The 25,332-nt window shown below is 45.1% G+C and overlaps 1 protein-coding gene across 3 annotated transcripts in view; it reads left to right on the top strand.

The window, feature by feature from the left end:
• Positions 1-2,510: 2,510 nt before the first annotated feature.
• Positions 2,511-25,332, top strand: part of PKN3 (protein kinase N3) — an 89,157-nt gene continuing 66,335 nt past the window's right edge. The window contains exons 1-2 of one of the 3 annotated variants that reach the window (XM_077478684.1): positions 2,511-2,662; positions 19,470-19,761. In XM_077478684.1, the coding sequence (XP_077334810.1) occupies positions 19,482-19,761 (280 nt within the window). In that variant the 5' untranslated portion in view covers positions 2,511-2,662; positions 19,470-19,481. Of the gene's footprint in view, positions 2,663-12,512; positions 12,533-19,152; positions 19,340-19,469; positions 19,762-25,332 lie in introns of those variants that run through there. The other 2 variants (XM_077478686.1, XM_077478685.1) reach the window with 2 other exon arrangements.

Below are 25,332 nucleotides of genomic sequence, written 5' to 3'. Positions count from 1 at the left end.
CCTCGTTCAACCCTCCAGGGGCAAGAACATTTAAAGTAAAAATCCAAAACATTTCTCTATGACAGAGTGTTCTAAAACGTTCGGCTGAGGGGAGGTTCTTTGGCATTGTCTCAATGACCCAGACCCTTAAACCATCTGTAGATTTTTGATGATACTTGAGGAAATGCCTAGGAACACTGTGATTGTCTAATCCACCGGAGATGAAACGGCGATGCTCGCCGAAATGCTTGCGAAGTAGCCTAATGGTTCTCCCTACATAAAACAGGCTGCAAGGACATGTTAGACAGTATACCACATGGTCTGGAGCATGTGTGAAAACCCTTGATAGGGTATGTTTTTCCTTTTACAACAAAATCCTTCTGGCCATGTCTCACAAACTGGCAGGTTTTGCATATTGGTTTGCGGCATTGGTACATACCCAAGACAGCTAGAAAAGTGGGGATAGAGCTACCAGGGGGAGGAGGTTTCTCTTTAAGTTTACTTGGTTTACTCTTTAAGCAGAGGACAAACGCACACATCTGATTTTTGGCTGGATGAACATGCTGTTTTTTTTTTTGTTTTTTTTTTACTTTTCAAAATACATACAGTATAACAAAATGCTCACAACGCTACATTCAATAGACAAATTGAAAGTGTAAAGTGTGAGTCAGGAGATTTTAAAGCTGTGGTCTTTTTTTGGGATAGGTCAGAACAAATCTTATAGGTCATGTGCTGACATGTGACTGCTTTGACCAATCAGAATCACTCTGATCTGTTTTGGCATCCATAAGCAAAGAATGGGATGAAGACCAGGGCTTTCAAGTAGTCTGACTCCTGCACTACCTGCCTGGGCAGTGAAAGCCAACAATCTACATGTATGCAGGGAGAGTCTAACATTGCCCGAGTTGGGAAGGTTGGGGTAAAATGTGTTTCTTGATTCTTTTCTTGTCAGGCTTTCCTGGATCTGACCCACTGGTTCTGTGCAATATAAAAGGGGACTAAGAGCTGAGAAACTGTCTGTACCACTGCCGGACTCCATCCTGTTGGTCTGCTGAGTTTGGCACGACAAGTAATGTACTTCTACCCTGCTAAAGGAGCTGCTGGGACTTGTAATCTGTCCTAAAGATGTCAATCCTGGACATTACCACTATGGACTCTGCCAAGAATAGACTCCGCCAAGAATAGACTCTTTTCTACACAAGTAGGCTGGGGCAGCCACCAGCCTGAGTTAGCGACTAAGAATGTTAGCAAAAGACTGCACATTATGTTGAACTGTCCAGTTAATTTATTCCTCAGTAAAGCTTTTGAAATGTTGCCTGGTCTGAAGTTACACAAGGGGTGTAATGCAAGTAACCAGCATATACAGTCTACAGCATGGATCACTAAGTACATTTGGGTATGAAGATAATGATAAAAGAGTTCATACTGTGTGAGGATACACACCACCCATTGGCGGTGCGTCCCTAAGGTCGCACGGGTGCCGCCCCCTCCCTCCAGCCACCCCGCTATCACCAATAGATAGATTCATGCATTGTATGAATCTATCCATGGCCATCGCTGCCACCTCCTATTCAGGTGCCCAGACGCTTTTCAGGCCCTGGGCGCCTGAATTACCGCGGCTGAGTATTTTTTTGCAATATCTGATTAGAGCCATAGGCTCTAATAGGCGTCAAAAAAGGTAAACAGTGAGTGCCATGCTTGTCACTCGCAGTTCACTCAGGTGTGTTAGGAAAGCATGAATATTTGCTTTCTTAACACTGAACTGCCTCTCCACTAATCAGGTGCTCGCGTCTTTTACCCGCCACCTGATTGGCTGAAACGACAGACGCTGTGATTGGACGCCTATCAGGGAGGAGAGGACAGGAGAAGACATGTTGGAGCGTGGAGCACAGTGCTTGCTGCCCGTGGCCATCACCCTCTGCCCCACCGAGACAAGGTAAGTGCCGGGCAGACGGGGGGGCACAGTGGCAGCATTCGATGATCACAGTAGCTGCATTTGATGGGCACAGTGGCAGCATTTGGCACTGTGGGAGCATTTGATGGCACAGTGGACACATTTGCTGGCACAGTGGCAGCAATTGATGGGCACAGTGACAGCGTTTGATGGGCACAGTGGTGGCAATTGATGGGCACAGTGGTTGCGTTTGATGACACAGTGGCGAAAAATGATGGGCACAGTGGCTGCGTTTGATGGTACAGTGAGGCTGTAATTTATGGGGGGGGGGTTTTCAGTTTGTTTTTGCGCCCCCCCCCCCCAAATTTTGAGCACCAGCCGCCACTGACACCACCATTTTTTGTGAAAAGGTGAGCTTACACTATTATTCATTGTGACTTTATATACACTTTAACTCTGCATTTTGCTATATGTCCACAAGGTGGCAGAATTTCCCTTTGCAAATTAATGCAGCAGCAATGCTTTACTTCTCCATTGCTGCTAAGTTCAAATTGTTCTTTTGCTCGGTGTTGACAATCTCTCCTCGCTGGGGGCGCTTGTCCAGCCGTTAAGGAGTGCAGTACACGGTGCTCCCCGCTGGGTGGAGCAGCTTTTCCCGGGAAGATTAAAGTAAGTGCAAGAAGAGCGGCTGGAGGAGATCCGGGGAGAGGAGTGCGGGGTCCGCCTTGTACCGGGGAGGTCTGCAGTGTACACTGAGCCCTGGAGACATGTGAGCCGCACAGAGAGCAGGTGGGTGTGTACAGGTGTATGGTCTCTGTATATGGGGTGTGTACAGTTGTATGATCTCTTGTATATGGGGTGTACAGCACAGGTGTATGATCTGTATATGGAGTGTGCACAAGTGTATGGTCTCTGTATATGGGGTGTATAATAATGTATATGGGTTGTGTACAGGTCAGTGATATGTATATGGAGTGTATGATCTTCTGTATATGGGGTGTACGGGGTATGATCTCCTGTATATGGGGTGTACAGCCCGGGTGTATGATCTCCTGTATATGGGGTGTACAGCCCGGGTGTATGATCTCCTGTATATGGGGTGTGTACAGGTCCAGTGATCTGTGTATGGGGGGGGTACGGGTGTATGATCTCCTGTATATGGGGTGTTCAGCCCGGGTGTATGATCTGTATATGGGGTGTGTACAGGTGTATGATCTCCTGTGTATATGGGGTGTATGATCTCCTGTATATGGAGTGTACAGGTGTATGATCTGTATATGGAGTGTACAGGTGTATGATCTGTATATGGAGTGTACAGCCCGGGTGTATGATCTGTATATGGGGTGTGTATGATCTCCTGTATATGGGGTGCATACAGGTCAGTGATCTGTGTATGATCTCCTGCATATGTGGTGTACTGCCTGGCTGTATGATCTGTATATGGGGTGTGTACAGGTGTGTGATCTCCTGTATATGGGGTGTACAGCCCGGGTGTATGATCTGTATATGGGGTGTGTACAGGTCAGTGATCTGTGTATGGGGGGGGGTACAGGTGTATGATCTCCTGTATATGAAGTGTGTACAGGTGTATGATCTCCTGTATATGGGGTGTGTACAGGTCTATGATAGGAGGATGATGTCTACGGGGTGTACGTCTATTGTGTATTGGGGGGGGGGGGGGGTGTTGGACATGTTTATGATATGTGTATGGGATATAAAGATCTATGGTATGTGTTTGGGGATGGGGGGTCTATTATATGTTGATAGGAGGCGTACAGATCTGTTATAAGTGTATGTGGTGGTTTATAATATGTATATGAGATGTACATGTCTATCATGTGTAAGGAGGTTGAGTTTTTATTATACATGTATGGGGTGTGTACTGTATATAGGAGGCGTATAGGCCTGTTATACGTATGGGGAATGAACAGGTCTACTATTATATGTCTGTAGGTTGAGGGAATATATGGGGATGTGGTGTACATGGCTATTGTGTTTGGATTGTGGACAGGCCAATGGGATATGGGGGGGGGGGTGTCTATTATATGTGTATATAGGAGGTGTACTGATCTGTCATATGTGTATAGGGGTGTACCTGCTGCCTGGGGGAGGGACAATCTCTGGAGGTACGGAACATTTGCCCCATAGGATCTCTATTGTGATTTGTGTACATGTGTGTTTTAGGGGTTATTTGTAATGTTCCCATTTCTATCCTTGTACATCCAGAGGAACGTCTTGTGTATGAAGATTGTACATTAAAGCCTTGGTGACCCATTTGCAGAAGATGTGGGTTGGGTGGGTGCTGGTCGCCCTCCCGCTGTCACTACTCTTAGGGCTACAAGGCAATTATAATCCCAAAATGTAAGGTATTGCAGTGTAGCAGTCACTGGGCTGATGTCAGATGGGCGATTCTACTACTAGAATCAAATTGCAAGCTGTAGGAACACTAAAGAGGCTTCCGATTTGTCTGTATGGAATTGCGCCCCCTATAGCCAGATGCATCAATGTGTCACTCTGTTGCTGGCCTGAACATTGCTGAATTCTAATCACTAGCGATGGGAGCGCCATCCCATGGTAACAGAGGAAGCCTTGCCATGGGGACAGACAAGCTGCCTTTTTAGTGACCCTGCTGCTGGTGGTTTCTAAAAATTGCCAGCAGAAGAGTCACCCACCTGACTTCAGCTTTGTAAAGTTACAGGTGGCTGTGTTTTTGGTCCCTTATTTCCATCTTGTAGTCCTGCAGATACACACTTGTGTAATTTGCCCCTGTCACTGGGAGGCTGCATTCACTTCTCCACTGTATCAATGGAAGGAGCCATGGCTGTAACCCAGCCTGGGTTTCCAATATGTCTGCTCTTATTCTTCTCCATTATCTGGGACTGATGAGATGCGTAGTTCCAGAAAGAAAAGATTTGTGCTTTCTTTTCCGCTAACAGGAATTGACAAGGGCACAGCATTGTTGGCAATATCACTGGATATATTCTGTACTTGATGAAAATGTTCTTGGTCTAAAAAAAAGAAAACAAATGCGGCCACCACACCTCAGGACTGGTATGCTGTAATATATTCCATTTTTTTTATTCTTGGGGTCAGTTTAACCCCTTAGTGGCCTGAGCTACACAGGAGATCTGTTTGTATCCCGGTGACCTTCAATGGGAACGGATCACTAGGAGTAGCCAGCGATCACTGAACTATTGGAATGAATGGCTGCCTATGGAGTAAGCTACACAAGTAGCATGTACCGTATATCCTGGAGTGATTCGTTCCAGATGAATGGGGCATTGTGTGGTCATTCGAGACTATACTACGTGATTCTTATGTTTCCTATCCCATAGGAGACATTTTGTTTAGCAATCATTTGATACATCTCAAGATTTTAGTCACATTTGGCTACTAAAAATCTCTTGCTGTCATTTAGCGGTAGTCTATTCAGGTAGAATCTTTGTAGCAAGAGATTAAAATGACCCGTGTAGCCCTACCAGGGTAGGAAAAGCAGGAGATGGCTAAATGGGGGGCACACAGGGGCCCACTGCTGATTAGTTCTGCCACTATCTATGAGAGGGGGACACATTGGCATCCTGACCCAGTTGGATCTTAAATCTTATCTTAAATAATGGATTAGTCACGACTGGGCTATTGGTGCATCTAAAGCCAAAAGTTTTGGCTTTAGTAGGACAGAGCTAGTACCCCGGAGAGGTTTGTACTTCCGATTGGCCCTCCCTTGGAAAGATTTTCCCTGTTGATTTTGTAATATTTGGGAGAGAGGGCAATGGGGAAAATATCATAGTTGTCAATAGAACAGGAAGTTCTCAAACTTCCTGTTTCCCCAGGATGGGAAGTGAAGCGAAATCTCCCCAATGAAACCGCAGAGCAAAAAAAAAAAAAAAAAAAAATCTCATAAGGGTTCTAACCACCCCTTCATGTCCAAAAAATAAAAAATTGTTAGTAATAAATATTTTAAAAAAGTACACTCCTCCTTTAAAAGGTGGATGTTTGCCCCCCCCATCTTTTGCTGTGCATTGCTAAGTGTGGAAAGTCACCTGTGATCTCCTTAGATTATTATACTGACATCTCCAAAAAATGCCAGTAGCCTGGCTGAAGTGCGGTGCATTGGCTGCAGTACAACGTTTTGGTGTTTGTATTCCTCCCCTGCTCCAAACAAAAGGAAAACGTTTTTTCCTGAAGCTGGACTTGTGCCAGTTAACCTCCTGTTACGGATTTGATTATCATTTTGCAATTGGGATCTTTTAAAGCACACTGACCCACAAAAAAGCAATTACAATTATCATTAACAGTAATTAGGTCAGCTAAATATATGCAATTGGTTGTCATGAGCTGCTTGCTGTAGCACCTTGTGTGTCAGAGCTGAGGTTGGGTCTGGCTTGTAAGAGGAAGATGCTGGAGTTTTGTCATGGAAGGGTTAGAACTATTTTTTATTTTTGTTATTCTCTTGTGGAGATTTCTCTTTACCTCCCATCCTGGAGGTACGACAGGAAGTGAGAGGAAATATCCTCAAAGTGAGAGGAAATCATCTCTTACCCTAGGTTCACATCATTGCGTTTTTAAACCTGCGTTTTTTGCATGCCTTTTTTTTTTTTTTCCTTGTTTTAAAAAAAAAAAATGTAAATAGGTTGTTGAGGAGTAGCCAGCTACCGTGTCCTTAACAACTGAGTCATCAGCTGTCAGCTGTATTCCCCGCTGCCAGGTGAATATAAAAGAATTGCTGACAATACTTGTGGGTGGGGGACGGCGTGCCCTTTCGGGTCTGGTATGGATGTTAAAGAAAAGCCCAATAAAGAAAAATAAAATGCCCAAAATCCATACCAGACCCTTATCCAAGTATGCAGGTCAGGAAAGGGAGGGGGCAATCAAGAACCAACCCCCCCGAACCAGGACACATGCCTCCAACACAGCACCACTCATATTAATGGCATGTGGCCTCTCTCTTTCCTGACCTGCTGGGCTGCATGCTCAGATAAGGGTCTGGTATGGATTTTGGGGGAGACCCCCCACGGCATTTTTATTTATTTATTTTTTACACTTTGCCGTGCGGTTACCCTCAAAATCCATACCAGACCCAAAGGGCCTGGTATGGATTGGGGGACCCCACGCTGTTTTTTTTTTTTTTCCCCAATTTTATGTTTTTGCTTGGAATTTTTTTATTTTTTTTTTTTAATGGACTGCAGTGCATTTCTGCAAACTGCAAAACACACAAAAAAACACATAGGCAGGAACGTAGGATTAGGGCCCTTTCACGCCATGTGCAGTGACTTTGCACTGGATCAACCAGGGTGGATTTGATTTAAATCAAGTAGTTTTAAATCCCTAGTAAAAAAGGTTTGATTTACATCAACTCAATTTAAATCATAATTTTTAAAGAGCAACTGTCATCTCTGTCCTGCAGCGGCTCCTCCTCCAGAGTGTTGACTCACCAATGGTGCCGTTTACTTAAATGGGATGGCTAGTGATGTGGCAGTGATGCCAAGATGAGGGACGTGGTGGCAGCAGGTGAGTGGATGCCCGCTAACAGGCACTGCCGTGATGGACCTGAAATGACAGGTGCTCTTTAAATGTAAGGACTCATTCTTTCTGGTAGTTCGAATCTTTAATATTTGAGAACAAAATGAAGGTTTCCTATTTAGAATAATAAGCTATCAGGTTAGTAAAACCGCGATATCGGAACCAATTCAATCATACAGTTTATAGTGTACATAGATTTGCAAAATGGGATAAAGGAATATTCCTGAGCTTTGGTTTATCTCATGGTTACTGTGACGCATAGGGGGTTATTTACTACAGGCAAATCCACTTTGCACTTCAAGTGCACTTGGAAGTGCAGTCGCTCTAAATCTAAGGGGTGGATTTGAAATGAGGGGAAGCTCTGCTCATTTTATCATCCAATCATGTGCAAGCTAAAATGCTGTTTTTTATTTTCCTTGCATGTCCCCCTCAAATCTACAGCGACTTTAATTTCAAGTGCACTTGCAGTGCAATGTGGATTTGCCTTTAGTAAATAACCCCCATTGCGTGAATACATCAATGCAGTGTATGTTATCTCGGCTTAGATTCATTGAATGAGTTTACCAAAAATGTAAATATTGTAGAATATACATCCTCATGCTACATAACTAAGCTCCATTTCATGCTTGCTGAATAAACTATCTTTAGATAGATTTGTACTCCAATATATAAATAATCATTGATTTTATATCCACCCTGTGATCAACATAGGTCACTGTAAGCACACATAGAGAACGGTGCTGTATTTACACCACAGCACTGTGTAGATGTGCTTTGCCGTGAGCTTTGTTTAATAATAAAAAATACACAATAATGCCTGCGCTTCGATTTTTAATATACAGCATAGATAAATGAAACTCAAAGTAAAGTATTTACTCAGTAAAGTGAGAAAAAAAATTCTTAGTATTTCAACCCTGCCAGGTGCCAGTACTGTTAAAAAGCATCCCAATGTGCAAGAAATACGTATGCACATCTATGCACATACATTTTCAATGCATCGTGGTGAGTTTTTCTGTGTGATATGGTGTGAACGGGCCCTTAGACTAGGTTTTCACTAGCCAAAGAATTTTTACGCTGCAGGCTAGGGGGGTTGTGTGCTGTGCGTTTTCGTACTGCTTGTTTTTTTTCCCAACTTTAAAGCGTCAGATCGCATCCCTGCGCTGGCAAACCAAACAGCTGCTGCCCCCAATGTGACATTTGGGTGGGAGTACTTCCCTCCCCCCTGTATTACTGATTATTAAACAGCTGTGAGACTTGTTCCCACGACTACAATGCACCTGTGTTCAAATCGCTAAAAAAAGTCATGTTTACGTCAGAGAGACTGATCAGAGGTTATATAAGACCTGTGCATTGTTCTCAGGTCGTGTGTGTGTGTGTGTGTGTGGAGTACATGTGTACAATTGTAGACTATACATGTGACAACCGCCCATCTCACCTTCACAGCATTACTCATTTATGGATATATAATTTGTTGTACTAAAATGACATCCTTGTAAACTGTAAAGCACTAATGTAACTTGTCAATCTGGACCTAGACGGCTCACTAATATTGGAGATTGAAGGTTTGATATCCACAGTGGCTGCCACAGGCCTAAGGACCCATGCCATGCTATTGACAAGCGGCATGTGACAGATCCAAGCATTGCCTACAACAACTGGTGTTTGTAAAGTTAAATTACCCAGTAATAGGAAAAATGTGTGAGCATGCTGGAAAATCTCAGTGACCATGTGTTGGTCGTTCAGGTGTAAAGGGTTTTTTAATATGTTATTCCCTGAGCATCAGCAGTCAGACTGGGAGAGGAAGGGCTGATGCTGTCAACCAATCATGTGTTACTTCATTGCACAGTGCTGTGAATGTAAAAAAACAGAGATCACCTAACTTGTGAGCTGTTTTACCTTCACTTCCAGTTTGTTTTTGACCAAGCTGTATTGCTGTGGCTGTAAATGATCAGGACCTGGCTATGGAGTCTAGTAGGTGTATCTAAATTAGAAAACTGGCTAAAGAGATCTATGTATCTATCTAGATTATTTATCTATCTAGATCTCTAGCTATTATTATTATTATTATTATATAAAAAAAAATATATTGTTTTAAAAAAAAAAAATTTTCAACCAAATAATTAGCTGTCTGCCTCCCTATTTTCAATATTCTATAGAAGAGAGTAGGGCTGAAACAACTAATCGATTAATCGACAACGAATCGATTATGAAAATTAGTTGTCAACTATTTTCATAGTCGATTAATTGGCCAGTCCACAGAATGCATTATTTGTTTACATATCAGGAAATACAGCGCAGCACACATACAGCTCAGTACACCGTCCATACATGTCAGTAAGTGCCTGAGAACTTGTGAATGTGTGAGGAGCAATGCCCAATGGAACATGTAGTCCTGGGCAGGAAGTGAGTGGCTCTAAAGGCAGACGTTTTTTTACCTTACTATAGGGGGCACGCTATACTATAATTTTGCAGCTTGCTTTTGGGGCACTGTGAAGGCAGGAGGAGCCAGAAGCATCAGTGGGGGGCCTCAGAAGAGAAGAATCGGGGTTGCTCTGTGCAAAACCATTACACAGCAGGCAAGTAAAACATGTTTGTTGTTTAAAAAAAAAAAAACTTTAAAGACTGTGCAGGGAAGATCAGCATCTGAGCCCAGAGGAGGTGGAGGCTGATAGACTGGAGGTAATAGAAGGCATTACTATTACATTAAAAGTAAACTTTGTCATGGAGGCAAGCCATATTATGTGGGAGCAGGGCACATTACGTGGGAGTATGGCACGTTTCAAGGAGGCAGGGCATAATACATGAGGGCAGGGAACATTACAGGGGGCAGGGCACATTACATACGCCCCAGTGTGAAAGGGATCTAAATAAAAAATGTGATCTTTGAGTCTGATGATATTTACCAGATTCAACCTCCAATAGTATATACAGTATATCTCTTCTGTCTGTTATTCTCAGAGTGGATTAGAGATTTTGCTCCCTAACCATATAGTTGGTTATTTATATTTACCACTGCATAGAGATTGTTAAGAATAAATTGCCTTTTTTTATTAAAGTTTACATATTAAATTATACACCACACTTTTTTTTTTTAAAGGTTATTATCCGATTAATCGAAAAAATAAACGGCCAACTAATCGATTATGAAAATAATCGTTAGTTGCAGCCCTAGAAGAGAGTGAGGCCTTTCATTGTGCATGTGCTGTATAGCAGGAATAGATGACCTGGAACACTCCAGTTGTGATGACCTTATAACTCCCATAATGCCCCAGGGGTAGGTAGATGGTGCTGAAACCTAGAGCAAGGTTATAGCCTTGTGTACAAATTGATGTCACCGGTGATGTAGCCCTGCGGGAAATCTGATTGGTAGGTAGGTAGCGTCTGCAAACCAAGCGGTTACTACAGTAAGCCTGGGTTGTGTATGCAAAATTCTGGTCCATGGATTGAGGTGTCACGCTGGATTCTTACTGTCTGGTGTGGCATTTAATCCAAGTATTAATGGGGTATAGCAGCCCACACATTTTGGGGGGCCTACATTACCCCTTCATTAGGGCTAAAAGGTGGAAATAAAATAAAATTGTATTTTACTTGTTTCCAGCTTAGTGTCACATTTTGGCCCCAATGAAGGCCGGACCCCCAAAACGCGCTGGCTGCCATACCCCAGTAATACTTGGAATAATCTTCTTCATTCTGGATTCTTGCACATCAAACTCCAGATCTGAGTAATATCATGGCTCTGGGGATCATGCCTGCAGCTGTCAACTTTACAACTTCTGTATGGAACTTGTAGTTCCACAACAACTAAAGTGATGAGGTTGTCTAGCCCTGCGTTATGTGGTCCAGTTGTGTCTTTGATGGTTCATCTGCTTGTTGGTGGTCGGCGGTATATGAGCAATACAGGTTTTGTCCTGAGCCTTTCAGTAGCCTAGCAGAGCACATACCACCATAGCCCAGAAAACGTCCCTCTTCCCCCAGGGCTCTAGGATATAATTGAATACAGTTCCTAATTATTTTTTCTTATTATATCTCCTTGTTGGATCCAGTTTCCAGATCTGGGTTTATTAGTCTGAGCTGGCGGCGGTGGCGGCGTCCTCTCCTTAATACGGAGAACTTTAAATATCTTTTGTCAGGTGACTCAACCTGTTTTGGAGCTTGCGCTTCCTCGGCAGGTTCTTCCGACCTTCTATCATCATATTATATATAGAACCGCTTTACGAGGGATGGAGAGATGGCTGGATACAGACAGCAGGAATTTCACACTACCTTGTTTAGTGAAATATGCCAAGAATGCTCTGTAACTCCACATATTATAAATTGTATCTGTCAGCTGCATAGAGTGTGCAGCTATTTTCTATGCTGGATAAATAGGGAGCCTGTCAGTGCAATAAAATGGTGACATGGGTGAGGCTCTATATCACCAGGCTTTGATACAGGGTTGTATAAAAATAGTGCTTAACGGACTTGTGTAAACCTGCTCCATAGATACAACATTCAAATTAACTAAAACTGGGCATACATAGATCGAAATTCAGCTGGGTCAGTGGGGGGCAACCACATTTTGATCTATGTGTACACAGAAGTTTATCTAAAGCCGGCAGTGCTGATCTGATGGCGGAGAAGGCTCTGCAGGCAGGATTCTCCCATCCACATTGAATGTGTAGATAATGAAATCTTTCTTTGTTCAACCCGCTGGTTGAAGTATAACAAAAAAAAAAAAATCGGGCTGCCTTAAAATGTGTACAAGAATGTTTGAGAACATACATTAACTGTATACATGTCTGCAGCAAAGCTTTACCAGAATATTAAAGAATATTCCTGATATGTGCCTTCTGTACCATGTACTTGTATGAAAAAGTATCCTGTTCTCTTTGTATTGCTTCCTTTATGTGAAATCCCAGGTGTGCTTGCTAGCACGGTGTGGTCAGTTCTCTATTTTACTGGGAACTCAGCCTGCTGTCCGCCAATGATCAGACTTGTGAAACCCCACTTTAACGTACATATCAAAAAAGTGTGTGTATGTGTGTGTGTATATATATATATATATGCTTTACTGACAGTTTCCCTTACCTTGAATGGCGGCAGCAGCACTCAAGAGCTGATCTGAAAATCGGCTGCCGACATCATGGGAACCCTGGACAGGTAAGTGTCCTAATAATAAAAGTTTGTAGCTGCTGACTTTTCATTTTTGTTTTTCACGGGGGTCAGAACTCCTTTTTAAGCACTTGATGCCCAAACCAGTTCTGACATTTCTCACATATGTGGAAAAATTTAGCATATTATTTTTTTTTTTAAACCAGATAATTACTTGGAACCCCCAAACATGATATAATGTCTGAAAGCAAAAGCCCTGGAGAAACTAATGGTGGTTGTTACATTTTTTTTTTTTTTTAAGTCTCAAAATATTTGTACAGCGGTATCAAATGTAAATAATTGTTAGGAAAAAATACTTTAATGACTTTTCGTGAACACAAACACCAATATAATACCCATTTTTTTTGCTAAAATATAAAAGGTGATGTTCTACTGAGTGAAGAGATACCCAACATGTTCTGCTTTAAAATGGCGAACACCTGTGGAATGGCGTCAACAAACTATGAGACCTAAAAATCTCCATAGGCGATTGTGTGGTGCCATCACCGTTTACGTTTGCATATGGGTTCTACATAAACTTTATTTCTATCATAAGGAATGAACAACATCCCTTGTGGTAGCATGGGCAGTGCCAGGTACTCTTTACTGAGAGATCTGGGGGCTATTAGACCCCAGCTGTCTTTCGTCTGCCCTCAAAAGCATTCCATCAAACCCAGATCTGTTTAATCTGATGCTTTTGAAGCTGGTACTGGATTGTAAACAACATACTGAAACCGTAAATTGCAGACCAATATGTACACACCGGTCATTGTACTTGATGCTCCCAACAATCGCTTTATACAAGGCACCAAAAGTCCAAAGAAACACAAATTTCAATGTGACGAGGCAGCAAAAAGTTGCAGGTAGATCTACAGCTGCTGAAATTTTATTGCCTCAAATGCTCACAAGTTCACACTTGCGGACCAAAGCGTATAGCGAGTCCAAATTCTGGCCTTGATAAGCAGGGCTATAATCTGCAGCTGATGGTTGTCGCCAGATCTGCGAAGGAACCACAACCACTTGTAGAGAGAAACAAAGTAGGCAGGGTGCTGGATTAATGAATTTTAACCACATTTATTTACAAATAAACATCTACCCTTTACATGTAGAAAGGGAAGTGCAGCTCCGAGGTAGGGGGTAACCATCCAAATGCAAGCAACACAGGCTGCCCGAGCCAGGTGATGCAGGGCTGAACCCGGCAAAAAAAATGCCATGTCTCACGTCCTCCCTCTAACCCTCCAATACTACTATTGGTGCAGAGATGTGGGTGGGCACAATGTGTTTTTCTGGGGCCATGCCCCCTTGGTTGAGGCCTGTCAAGTGTTGCACCCACCCACATCCCAGGAACGGTAGTAATATTGGAGTCCTAGAAGGAGATCTCTGCTGGTGGCATGCTTTTTGACAGCTCGCTGATTTGGCAGTATTGCTTGGATTTGGATGATACCCCCCCCCCCCCCCCCACCTGAGAGCTTCCCTTCCTACATTTAGACCCTTACAAAGAGAGTGGGCTCCATTTGAAGTCTGCCTGCTCAGCGGGGAATTTGTCCGCTAATCCCCACTAGTGTTGGGCGAACTGTTTAGCCCAAGCAAAAGTTTGGACTGAAAATTGCCTGTTCGGCGAACACCTAAATTTGTGGGGCACTCGGCAGGATGTTGACGCTGCACAGTGCATTCCGAGTCCTGATTGGGCAAAGCTTTGCCCAATCGGGGGAAAACAGTGAAAGCTGGTAAAGGAGCGGGGCCGGGAAGCTGGCCACAGTGTCCTTAAAAGATGAGTCATCAGCTGTCAATGGGCTTCCCCGCTGACAGCTGAATAAAAAAAGAAAAACATTGCCGGCAGTATAAAAAAATTTAGAAAAAAATGCCATGGGTCCCCCCCCCCCCAATCCATACCAGGCCCTTTGGGTCTGGTATAGATTTTACGGAGAACTCCACAAGAAAATTTAAAGAAAACAGCGTGGTGTCCCCCCCAATACTTATTGCAATTATACCACTTCAGCCCCGGAAGGACTTACCCCCTTCCTGACCAGAGCACTTTTTGTGGTTCGGCACTGCGTTTTTTTTCCCCCACAAATAGAGCTTTCTTTTGGTGGCATTTGATCACCTCTGCGGTTTTAATTTTTTTGCGCTATAAACAAAAAAATAACTGACCATTTAGAAAAAAAATGATTTTTTTTTTTTTATTTATTTTTTTTAATTTTTGCTATAATAAATATCCCCCAAAAATATATACAATTTTTTTTCCCTCAGTTTAGGCTGATATGTATTCTTCTACATATTTCTGGTAAAAAAAAAAAAAATAAGTGTGTTATTGATTGGTTTGCGCAAATGTTACAGCGTCTACAAAATAGGGGATAGTTTTATGGCATTTTTATTTAATAATTAATTTTTTATTTTTGCTAGTAATGGCCGCGATATTATATTAAAAAAATTTTGTGACTGCGATATTATTTTGACACATTTTTGGGACCATTGGCATTAATACAGCGATCAATGCTATAAAATTGCATTGATTACTGTAAAAATGTCACTGGCAGTGAAAGGGTTAACCACTAGGGGGGCAGGGAGGGGTTAAGTGTGTCCTGGGCAGTGATTCTAACTGTCTGGGGGATGGGCTAGCAGTGAAACCACATTGATCACTGCTCCCGATGACAGGGAGCAGACAATCAGTGTCCTGCCACTAGGTGGAATGGGAAGATGCTGTTTACATCGGCATCTCCCCGTTCTTCATCTCCGTGACACGATCGTGGGTATCCCAGCGGCGATGGAGTCTGCGGTCACGGAGCTTGGGGGCGGCACACGCGCCGGGTTGGAAATTTAAAGTAACGTAGGGTACATTAATTTGCCCAGCTGTGCCATTCTGCCGATGTATATGTGCTGACAGCGGTCGGCAAGTGGTTAAAATGCAAATCAATTTATAACTTTTTTGAAATGTGTTTTTCTGGATGTTTTTGTTGTTGTTCTGTCTCTCACGGTTAAAATAAACCTAGCATTAAAATTATAGACTGATCATTTCTTTTGTCAGTGGGCAAATGTACTAAATCAGCAGGGGATCAAATACTTTTTTCCCTCGCTGTACTTGTATATTTTACTGTGGCAAGTGGTTAACCACTTCGCGCCCGTGCTATAGCCAAAAGACGGCTACAGTGCGGACGCTATCTGCTGGGAGGGCGTCCCTGGACATCCTCCTATTTACTTCCCCTCTGCATGCCGCCGCGGGCACGCATCGGGGGAAGTTCTGTGCTGGCCGTGTCCCTTGGACACAGCCAATCACAGCGGCCGTTTACAGCGTGATCGGCGTGTCCAATGAGAGATGATCTCATATGTAAACATATGAGATCATCTCTCGTCACCGGCTCTCCCTCCTCGCGTAGAGACCGCGTGTGAGGAGGGTGAGATGAACCTCTGCAGAGATGCAGAGCTTTAGTGGAAAAAAAAAAGCAAATAATAAAAAAACAAAACGAAAATAAAGTGCTCACCTGTCCCCACTGCCACGTGCCATCAGTGCCACGTATCAGTGGCATCTGTCATCAGTGTCACGTGCTATCAGTGCCACGCATCAGTGGCATCTGTCATCAGTGGCATCTGTTATCAGTGCCACGTCGGTGTCACGTGTCATTGTCCTGGTGCTCCAGGGCCTTCAAAAGTGTAATAGGTAGTCAACAAGTTAGATGTGTAATTTATGCTCCTAGAACATGTGATGGCGCTCCCTGCATGTTGGGCCTCTCTAAGTGGCCAGGCTGTGGAAAAGTCCCACACATGTGGTATCGTAATATTCAGGAGGAGTAGCAGAATTTATTTTGGGGCATTATTTGTGGTATACATGTGCCACGTGAGAGAAATAACCTATTATAATGACAATTTTGTGGAAAAAAATTAAATAAAATAAAAAAATCTTCATTTTGCAAAGAATTGTGGGAAAAAATGACAACATCAAAAAGCTCACCATGCATCTTACGAAATACCTTGGAATGTCTACTTTCAAAAAAGGGGTCATTTGGGGGGTATTTGTATGTTCCTGGCTTGTTCGGGTCACAAGAAATGAGATGGGCCACCAGATGTAATCAATTTTGTATGATTTGCACCATAGTTTGTAGACTCTCTAACATTCACAAAGATCAAATAATATCCACTAATTTGGGTTATTTTTACCAAAGATATGTAGCAGTATAAATTGTGGCAAAAATTTATGAAGAAAAATTAATAATTTGCAAAATGTTATCACAGAAACAAAGAAAAACGCGTTTTTTTCCCCCCCAAATTTTCGGTCTTTTTTCATGTATAGCGCAAAAAAATAAAAACCCCAGAGGTGATCAAATATCACCAAAAGAAAGCTCTATTTGTGGGGAAAAAAAGGACAAAAAAATTCATTTGGGTACAGTGTTACATGACTGAGTAATTGTCATTCAAAGTGTGAAAATTTGGTCTGGGCAGGAGGGGAGTTTAAGTGCCCAGTGGTCAAGTGGTTAAAGTGACATTAAACTCAAAAAAACCCACCTGTTGTTCGCCGCCTCCTTAAAAATTCCCTTCTTTTTTTCTGATGAACTATAGGATTTGTAGTATTCATAGAGCAGTGTACATGTCCTCAACATGCACTGCTTGCTCCAAACAAATGTAAGTGAGGAGGGAAAAGGAGAGGTTCAGGAGCGTACATGTTACAAGGAGGGAGAAAAACACAGTAAACACAATCATTATTTAATTCAATGCATTAAGATAAAAACCTTCTGTGTGCAGCAGCCTCCCCAACACCCCTAATTACTTACCTGAGCCCCATCTCTCTCCAGCAATGTCCACAAGTGTCTTAGCCATCTGGGACTCTCCTCCTAATTGGCTGAGGCACAGCAGCAGCGCCATTGGCTCCCACGGCTGTCAATCTGGGGAGAGAGGGGGCGGGGCCGGGTTGGGTCTCCGTGTCTGAATGGACACACGGAGCCTCTGCTCGGCTGCCCCCATAGAAAGCTGCTTATTACAATCTGCTGAATCTTAAGACTCGGTTCACACTGGGGCAACTTGTCAGGCGGCTAAGTCAGTCGTGCTCCATTCTGTACAATGGAACCATTCTAATAGGAGCGATACAAGTCGCTCCGACTTAGAAAAAGGTTCCTGTACTACTTTTGGGGCGACTTCAGGCAACTTGCATTGACTTCCTATACAGAAGTAATTTTGCAATCCACAGCTGAAGTTGGATGCAGGTCGCCTGAGGCAGTCACACTGCAAGGCATGCTGCCTCAGTGTGAACCAACCCTTAGAGCTAAACTCTGGGCAAACAGCTTAATTGCACAGTTGAAATTCACATTTATAGACCTCTGCCAGACAGTACAGCCAGGAGGGTGAAACCATGTTCTCTGCTAGGGTTTTTTATTTCCTTTTTTTTTTTTTTAAGCTGTATACTTGCCTTTTTGAGTCTTCTCCTAGCTGTGGGCAGGCCTTCATAATGCAGCAGTAATTCTAACCTGATGCCAGCACTGTTCTTTGATTCATTACACAGTGAATGAAGGATGCCATGATATCTCCAAAGGGGTAGGCCCATGACACCCTGAATTCATAGGATAACCTTCAACTTGGAGGTGTAAGGATACCTTGTTGTAAAGGGAACAGCTCAACATTGAAGGTGATCCTTTGTTTATTTTTTTTGATGGGGCTCAGTTTTATTTAAAAGAAGAAAAACAAATTGCTTGCAGTTTTCCTTTAAGAAATACAGGTTCTGCCCTCTCGCCCACAGCCTGCTGATTGGACAATGAAGGAGCAGAAATGCACAAATCATCTGCTCTGTTCACTCTGCTCTCTCCTTCTGTCAGCATGTGCATGCTTCATAACCTGATGGGCTGCTGGTGCTGCCCCTCCCTCTCCCAGTTTATGTACTGCTTAGGTAGATCTAACAGGGGGCATCAAGACCGATTTGGGTACTTATGCGGTTGGCTGGATGTATGCATAGATTGATTTTTATTTTTTTAGGAATACTTAAAGTGGAGGGCCACTCAAAAAATTTGCCTAAAAATAATCCTAGAAAATTGGAGGATTTTTTAATTTACCAGAAATGCCTGTTGCTAGGCAGATCATCCTAATATGCCTCTTCCTATTCCGCGGTGATAATCGGTCTTCTCCTCCTCACGCTGTCTTCTAGTGAATGGGGCGCGGTGTGTTCTGGGAACTGTGTGTGTCCTAGAACACAGTGTGCCCCATTCACAAAGCGTTGCTCGACTCGCGCATGCGGAGTAGGAAATAGGCAGTGAAGCCGCAAGGCTCCACTGCCTGTTTCCCTTAGTTGGAATGGCGGTGCCGGGAGCTGAGGGTTGGTCGGCCTCGGGCGGCTGACATCGCGGGCACCCAGGACAGGTAAGTAAGTGTGCTTATTAAAAGTCAGCAGCTACAATGTTTGTAGCTGCTGACTTTTAAAAAAAAAAATGTGTTTTTTTTTCCCGGCTGGCTCTCCCCTTGCATTATTTGCAACATTACGCAAGTTAAGGCACCTCAAAAATCTAAATGATTTTCTTCTATGTGAACCTTTCTCTTTTATGGCTGTTTATTAGGAAGAGTTAATATGTAAGGTGTGGTTGTATTAAGGTGGAGGTAGCGTTGGACAGTGGCGCTTTGTATGTCGCATAGTGGCTGGATGCTGTCCCGGAGTGTTTGAGTCAGCGGTGCCCAGTAACAGGAAGAAATTCCAGGAAATGACGACCTGTCTGCTAAGTTTTCTGTTTTTTCCTTTTCCCTTCTCTCCGGCTGCAATGTCCCATCTTGTGTTCTCCTCCAGCTAGGACAATGAATCGGGAGGACTCTAAAGTTGCACTTTAATTTCCTGACTATCCAGGCGGTGTATGTATACTTTTCCCCAGGGTGGTGTAGGTGTCTCTCCACAGCCTCTACTTCCCTGAGTCATGTTTCACAAGTTATCTTTCTAGGTGCTGGCAGCTTGGACTTAACCCTTTACGCTCTCTTTTTGCAGGCCAGTCTCAGGATGGAGTTCAAGAACGGGGGGCCACAGCTGCTGGATCCCGGCTTTCAACAGCAGCTGGAGGACTCCAGAGAGCAGCTGAAGAGGGAGATCCAAAGGGAGCTGAAGATTAAAGAGGGGGCAGAGAACCTGCGCAAGGTGTCCACAGACAAGAAACATCAGAGCCATGTAGAGAGCCAGCTGAAGACCTCCAACCGCCGCTTACAGGAGCTGCACCACCAACTGCAGGATCTTAACGGGAGGATCATCATTATGGAGAAGGATGCCAAAGCAGGCACCGGCGGTGGGTTGTGGGTGAACAGAAGCCTGTACACTGCCATTGCCGACCTATCGTTCTGAGAATGCCAGGTGCCTGGATGTCGGGCTAATCTTGGGTCATAAATTGGGAATCCTTATTTCACTCCTACTTTCCAATCTATAAACTCGTTTTGGGCCAGCAACAATTCTGAAGCCAGAGACAGACAGGCATCTAGTATTCTCAGAAGGGCTGTCCAATTATTCTTATCACTACAGGTGTCCTTCAAAGAGGCTCTGCTTTCATCCTAAAGGAAACCTGTGTGAGACGCCTCAGATGGAAGCTGTTGTTCTCTGACTTCATTGCTGCATCCCTGCTCTTGGGTAGCAAGGCCGGACCTACAGTGACTGATGTTGCTACCCAGGAACCAGAATACAACCCAGGAGAGAGAATGGAGCAGAGGGCTACCTACATTGATATCTGGGACATCATCCCTTTAGGACAGAGGTAGGTAAACTTTGGCCCCCAGTTGTTGTGGAACTACAAGTTCTATGAGACACTGCAAGTCTGCCATCCACAAGCATATCCCCTATGGGCATAAAGGGACTTGTAGTTCCTCAACAGCTGAAGGGCTGAAAGTTGCCTGCCCCTGCTTTAGGACCTGTCAATGTTTAAGGCTTTTCCTGGTCAGCTGCTTTCTCGGTGTTGAAGTCAGAACCAGGATGACCCCTACTGGGCTGCCGTCCTGATTCTGACTTCACTACCTAGTGCGAATCTGACCAGTGACAAGCCTACAGGAAAGCAGCTTGGACTTCACTGACTACATGCTTTTTCCATGTATGACTGCACCTTTGGTTTCTACTCACCTGTTAGCGATCCAGGGAGATATTGCTGACTTCATCGCACAGCCACTTGTTGGTGTTCCTGGCTAGGCCTGCATATGTACTCTGCACTTCCAATCTTCTGAGTATAAACTCCATAGGAATAATGAGTGCCGAGCACATCTTCAGACCCAGTCAGGAACATTTTGCCAAGTGGTTGTGTGACGTTGTCACCGATATCAGGACAGCTGAGGGCAGAGGGGACTGACTGGAAACTAACAGTTCTACATCAGTTAGCCTAGGTTCCCACTTTGGAGAGTTTGTAGCCTGTGTTTGTGTTGGAGAAGCAGCCTATGCATTTGAATGGGCTACTATGCATGCCTTTTCCGAAAAAAAAGAAAGTGCATGCACCTTTTTCGAAACGCGCCAACAGGGAAAACACGTGGTGCTTTTGTGGTTTCCGCACATGCAAACCCGCTGTGAGTTGAGATGTTTAGGGGTGCCATCAAGAATAAATAGCAGTCCTGCCTGTCTCTACAGAGCAGCGCGATTGCGTTGGGGGTGGTTGTGGGTAAAGAAACCGCTGGTATTTCCCCCAACCACCGCTCAAGTGTGGTCAGGTGTAAGCCTAGCCTTAAAGTGGAAGTAAAGCTGATGTGTAATCAACTGGCTGACAGGCAGGGTATTTAGGACAGAAGAGATCCTATTTGTCTCTTCTGTCATCAATGCATCCTTCTGCCTGTCAGCTGTCATGTTCACTGAGCCACGCATGCGCAGCTCAGCAAACATTTTTGGCCCCGATCTGTGCCGCGGTAATGTGACTCCCGTGCACATGTGCGCGAGCGGTGTCATTGTGGTCTGGCCTATTGGATGGCCGACGGCATGGGACCCAGAAGGAAGAGCGAGGGAAGATGGAAGCACCGGGGGCTTGCTGGATCCTGGGGGGGCCTAAAAAAAATTTTATTAATAAAAACATTTTATAATGGACTTTACTAACACTTTAAAGTGGTTCTAAAATTCTAAAACCTAATTATTTATTTATTTATTTTTACTTTAATGCAGGTAAGTATAGCATGTTTGTTATTTAAAAAGGGGGGGGGGGGGGGAAGAAAAACCTTTACGATTACTCTAACCTCTCATGAGGGAACCGTACGGCCACAGTAGCTGCCTTCCTCTTGAAATTGCTGGCTGGCTGCTTTTTTGGCCTTCTGGTTTAAATATATTCTGAAGTATTAACAAGTAAGGATGAGCTCAGGCGTGTTCGTATGATCCACGTGCACAGCGCGCCAGGAATTCGGCGCAGCGCTGCGTTAATCACAGGCAGTGTGACATTGCCCCGATGCGCGGCTGCAGTGATCGAGAAATGTCTCACTGGCTGTGATTAGCGCAGCACTGCGCCAACTTCCTGGTGGGCTCTGCACGTGGACCATGTGAACATGCCTGAGCTCATCCCTATTGACAAGGAACAAGTATACAGAAAAGGCACAAGTGCAGATCTTCATACTTGTTCTGAATTTGTGACTCAGAAATTGAGGGCGGTTCCCAATGGCAGTTGGACAATTGGCACTTTCAAGAGGAGATGTCGGAAATGGTTGCCTCAGTGTTTATCTTAGGACCGTTTTTCTTTCAGGTCCATGACTTGGCAGTGAAGGTGGTACCAGCACTGATTGACACTAGGCTCACACCTATGCGTGTAGCTGTGGGAATCTCGGAGATACCTGCATTCTGAATGGCACCCCCACGCACATAAAATTGCAGTGCTTGTACTGGTGTGCAGGAACCGCCATGCGATTTTCCTGCGGGCCACGTTTTGAAAAAGATGCATGCACCTTTTTCAGCAGGAAACGTAGGCACAGCAGCCCATTGAAATGAATGGACTGCCGTGCCCACGCAAACGCAGCACGCAAGAACGCTACTATGTGAGCCTAGTGTAAGTCGGCAAGTAAACTCTTTGGGTTCTTTCAGGCACAAGGCTGCATTTATGAGAAAAGATGGACCACAACTCCTTACAACATAAGACACAGATGGCAGATGTCATGAGGCTGCATTTACACCTGAGCGTAGCTCCTTTTAGCGCTTTTCCGGCGTTTTTGTGCGTGGGGTTTTTTATGCACTACTTGTATGTATTTTGTATGCGGCTATTTTTGGGCTTTGGCATTTTTTTTTTATTAGCCAATAGAGAAATATCTGCATCATTTGTTGCTAGGTATTTCAGCTTTTTTAGCTTTTTCCATTCGCTATTATTATTCATAATAATATTATGTTTTTTTATTCGGGTAAGGGGTTCGAGTTCAGTTTAGGTTAGGGTTAGAGCCCATTCACACAGGGGCAACACGACTTGTAGGCGACTTGAGTCAGGCAACTTGGACACGACTTGAGTTAAGATCACAGCGCGACTTGGGACGACTTCAAAACGACTTGTGATGACTTCAAGCGCGACTTGGGACGTCTTACAAGTCGCCCCAGGCCAGGCGACTTTTGCCGAGGCCAAGCAGAGAATGAGCTCAAGGGGGAACTCCACGGCAAATTTCTGAAAAAAATTTGGCGTGGGTTCCCCCTCCGAGAGCATGCCAGGCCCTTAGGTCTGGTATGGATTCCAAGGGGAACCCCCTACGCCGAAAAAACGGCGTGGGGGTCCCCCCCAGATCCACACCAGACCCTTATCCGAGCACACTACCCGGCCGGCCAGGAAAGGGGGTGGGGACGAGCGGGCGGCCCCCCCCCCCTCCTGAGCTGTACCAGGCCGCGTGCCCTCAACATGGGGGGGTGCCTTGGGGGAGGGGGGCGTGCGGCCCCCCCACCCCAAAGCACCTTGTCCCCATGTCGATGAGGACAAGGGCCTCTTCCCGACAACCCTGGCCGTTGGTTGTCGGGGTCTGCGGGCGGGGGGCTTATCGGAATCCGGGAGCCCCCTTTAATAAGGGGGCCCCCGGATACCGGCCCCCCACCCTATGTGAATGAGTATGGGGTACAATGTACCCCTACCCATTCACCTGTGGAAAAAAAGTACAAAAAAAAACACAACACAGGGAAAAAAATTTTTATTGCACAGCTCCGGGGGTCTTCCGTCTTCGGGGGTCTTCTCGCCGGACTCCTCCGCTATCTTCTTGTAGCTCTTTTGCTAGCGGAGGAGTCCGGCTTTCTTCCTCCCCGCCGCCGGCCTCTTCTCCCGACTTCGGGGGTCTTGTCCCCCTCTTCGGTTCTTCTGCCGGGCCACCGCGCCTTCTTATAGCTCTTTTGCAGGCGATGGCCCGGTCTTCTGTCGCCGCCGCCGCCGCCTTCCGTTCTTCTTCTTCTTCTTCTTCTCCAGGAGATGTTGACACGACGCTCTCTCCGGCCACAATGCCAGGGACGCGCTCCGCTGCCACTTATATAGGGACAATGGGGAGGTGTCACATGGGTTGATGTCACATGGGTTGGTCACATGGGTTGATGTCACATGGTGACCCCGCCCCCTTACCATGTGACATCAACCCATGTGACCAACCCATGTGACATCAACCCATGTGACACCGCCCCATTGTCCCTATATAAGTGGCAGCGAAGCGCGTCCCTGGCATTGTGGCCGGAGAGAGCGTCGTGTCAACATCTCCTGGAGAAGAAGAAGAAGAAGAAGAAGAACGGAAGGCGGCGGCGGCGACAGAAGACCGGGCCACCGCCTGCAAAAGAGCTATAAGAAGGCGCGGTGGCCCGGCAGAAGAACCGAAGAGGGGGACAAGACCCCCGAAGTCGGGAGAAGAGGCCGGCGGCGGGGAGGAAGAAAGCCGGACTCCTCCGCTAGCAAAAGAGCTACAAGAAGATAGCGGAGGAGTCCGGCGAGAAGACCCCCGGAGCTGTGCAATAAAATATTTTTTCCCTGTGTTGTTGTGTTTTTTTTTTTGTACTTTTTTTCCACAGGTGAATGGGTAGGGGTACATTGTACCCCATACTCATTCACATAGGGTGGGGGGCCGGTATCCGGGGGCCCCCTTATTAAAGGGGGCTCCCGGATTCCGATAAGCCCCCCCGCCCGCAGACCCCGACAACCAACGGCCAGGGTTGTCGGGAAGAGGCCCTTGTCCTCATCGACATGGGGACAAGGTGCTTTGGGGTGGGGGGGCCGCACGCCCCCCCTCCCGCAAGGCACCCCCCCATGTTGAGGGCATGCGGCCTGGTACGGCTCAGGAGGGGGGGGGGCGCCCGCTCGTCCCCACCCCCTTTCCTGGCCGGCCGGGTAGCGTGCTCGGATAAGGGTCTGGTGTGGATCTGGGGGGGACCCCCACGCCGTTTTTTCGGCGTAGGGGGTTCCCCTTGGAATCCATATCAGACCTAAGGGCCTGGTATGCTCTCGGAGGGGGAACCCACGCCAAATTTTTTTCAGAAATTTGCCGTGGAGTTCCCTCTTGAGAGCTGATAATTCTGTCAAAGTCGCCTCCGTATAGACGGAGATCCGACTTGGAGGCGATCTCCATTGAAATCAATGGGTACCGGTCGCCTACAAGTCGGATAGAAGTAGTACAGGAACCTTTTCTGAAGTCGGAGCGACTTCAGTAGTGTGCATTAAGACGGCTCTCATTCACTTACATTGCTTTTTAAATGTTGTCCGACCTGAGGCGACTAGGGGCGACCTGAAGTCGGATCAGGAGTTGCCCCTGTGTGAATGGGCTCTTAGGATTAGTAGTTTAGCGTTTAGGGTTATTTTATTATTTTATTTATTATTCGAATAATAATAAATAAATAGACAAAAATCATAAAAAATAATTTAAACAAATGAATACTAAGTAACAATAAATAAATAATGCTCAACTTTAACCCATAC

Source organism: Lithobates pipiens, unplaced genomic scaffold (genome assembly GCF_037356315.1).
Source record: "Lithobates pipiens isolate NorthernLeopardFrog02 unplaced genomic scaffold, aLitPip1_a1.2 Scaffold_1, whole genome shotgun sequence".
Taxonomy (NCBI): domain Eukaryota; kingdom Metazoa; phylum Chordata; class Amphibia; order Anura; family Ranidae; genus Lithobates; species Lithobates pipiens.
The sequence above is the reverse complement of the archived record's forward strand: the minus strand, read 5'-3'. Positions and strand labels throughout refer to the sequence as shown.